This window comes from Corapipo altera, unplaced genomic scaffold (assembly GCF_003945725.1).
Source record: "Corapipo altera isolate COAL_440 unplaced genomic scaffold, ASM394572v1 62, whole genome shotgun sequence".
In the NCBI taxonomy this organism is placed as follows: domain Eukaryota; kingdom Metazoa; phylum Chordata; class Aves; order Passeriformes; family Pipridae; genus Corapipo; species Corapipo altera.
In genome coordinates, this window is record NW_020884894.1 from 4137863 (window position 1) to 4139727 (window position 1865).

The following is a 1865-nucleotide window of genomic DNA, read 5'->3' on the forward strand; positions in this document are numbered from 1 at the left end:
AAGGGAAAGGAAGGGAAAGGAAGGGAAAGGAAGGGAAAGGAAGGGAAGAGGCGGCTGCCGCAGCGCTCATGCCCATGGCGGAAGCGAGGGACAAACACGCCACGGGGCTGGAGGCTCCTGAGGGATGGGATCAAACAGCCGGGCGGCGCAAGGAAGGACGTGGTGAATCCGGCCTGGGGTCCCGTGGGGACTCTGGCTGCCTCTGCTGGTGGCCCTGGCCCAAGCACCAAGCCCAATGCTGCATCTCCACCTCAGCCCCCACAGCACCCCAGCCGTGGCTAAGCCACCCCATGCCAGCTGTGTCCACTCCAGGGAGCCCACCCATGTCCCTTTGTGCTGGCACAGTGTGCCGGGAACAGGCAGGCAAGCAGCAGCACCATCTCCATGCTCAGTGCCCAACAGGCACTGTGTCAATGGAGCAGACTCACACAACTGGAGGACAGATGGACGTGCCAGGACACCAGGACAGAGTGTGTGGCACACCTGCACGGGCCACCCTGATCTGCATCACAGGGGGCTCATGTCCTTGCAGTGCCCCATGGCACGAGCCCCGTGCTGCGCCAACGGGCTGGGCAAGTCCTGCCCGAGCTTGTCAGGCTGCCGGGAACAGGTCGGGCAGGAGCCAGTAGCTCCGTCAGGCCAGTCTCGAGCCGGCTGTGCCGTGGGCACGGGGCCCATGGGGACACAGAATCTGCAGGGACACGGAACCCACAGGGATGTGGGAAGACCTAAACCAACCCCCGAGGCCACAGCCCTCCCTGGGGAAACCTGCCCACTCTGAAGGTTTCATCACCAAAGACAGGGAACACCCTGTCCAGGGCGACATTGCAACCAGGGCACCCCAAGTCTATCCTGGGGAACCTCAGGTCTATCCCAGGGGATCCCAGGTCTGCCCTGAGGGGACACAGTCAGTGAAGCTGTCCCGTCCTTGTTCCCAGCTGTGAGGGGTTCCCATCCCGCCGCAGAGGGAACACTCCGACCAGGGAGGGGACACTCCAGTCCCTGTCCCCGTGCCAGAGGGGGCACACTGGGGTTGGGGTTTCTGGGGACACACACACGTACCAGGACTCTGGGGTGGGGGGGAGTGGCGTCCCGCACCCGGAAAAGGGGCCCAAAGGCGGTCGAGGAGCCCGGTGACAGCGGCAAAGGGGGTGTGTTGGGACTCGGTAACGGCGGGGGGAGCACCGGGGGGACAGGGTAGCACCGGGGGCCCGTACGGGGGATTCGAGGGGGAGAGGAGGGGGGTTTAGGCGTTACCTTCGAGGATGACCTCTCTGCCGGCTCTCTTCAGCGCCTGCACGGCTTGATCGTGGGTGGCATCGCGGAGATCGACGCCGTTCACGGCGAGGATGGCGTCGCCTAACCGGAGCGCTCCGCTCCTCTCCGCCGCCAATCCCGGGAAGATCCGTGAGATCAGCACCGGCATCCGATTCTCCCGACCTCCCTTAATGCTGATCCCGAGCCCTCCCGCCTCCGCTTTCACCACCCGCACCCTCCTCACGCAACCGGGTGCCGCTGCTGCCGCCGCCGCCGCCGCCTCCGCGTTGCCGTTCACCACGCCGTTCACCACCGACGCATCCCCGGCCCCCGGTTCCGCCGTTAAGCTCAGGGTCTCCCCGGTCAGTTCCGCCGACACGCGGACCCAGCGTTCCCGGAGGAGCAGCTCCAGCAGCCCCGTTTTACAAGCCCGGGTCCACACGGCCATGCCGCCGCCACCGCCGCCGCCGCCGGTCACCGGGAGAAGGGGCGGGGCTTATGTAGAGGGGTGGGGCTTTCCAGGCCCCGCCCCCGCCCGCATGGCGCGCTGCGGTAGGTTCGATGGTATGGGGGGGACGGGGTGGGGACGCTCCGCCCTCCCCCCCCGC

General features: G+C 66.9%; 1 protein-coding gene across 1 annotated transcript in view; it reads right to left on the reverse strand.

Annotated features, from left to right (window-relative positions):
• SNTB2 (syntrophin beta 2) overlaps positions 1 to 1732 on the reverse strand; it is a 6398-nt gene extending 4666 nt beyond the window's left edge. The window contains exon 1 of the mRNA XM_027646488.1: positions 1258 to 1732. Coding sequence (XP_027502289.1) covers positions 1258 to 1705 — 448 coding nt within the window. The 5' untranslated portion in view covers positions 1706 to 1732. The remainder of the gene's footprint in view (positions 1 to 1257) is intronic.
• Positions 1733 to 1865: the final 133 nt, after the last annotated feature.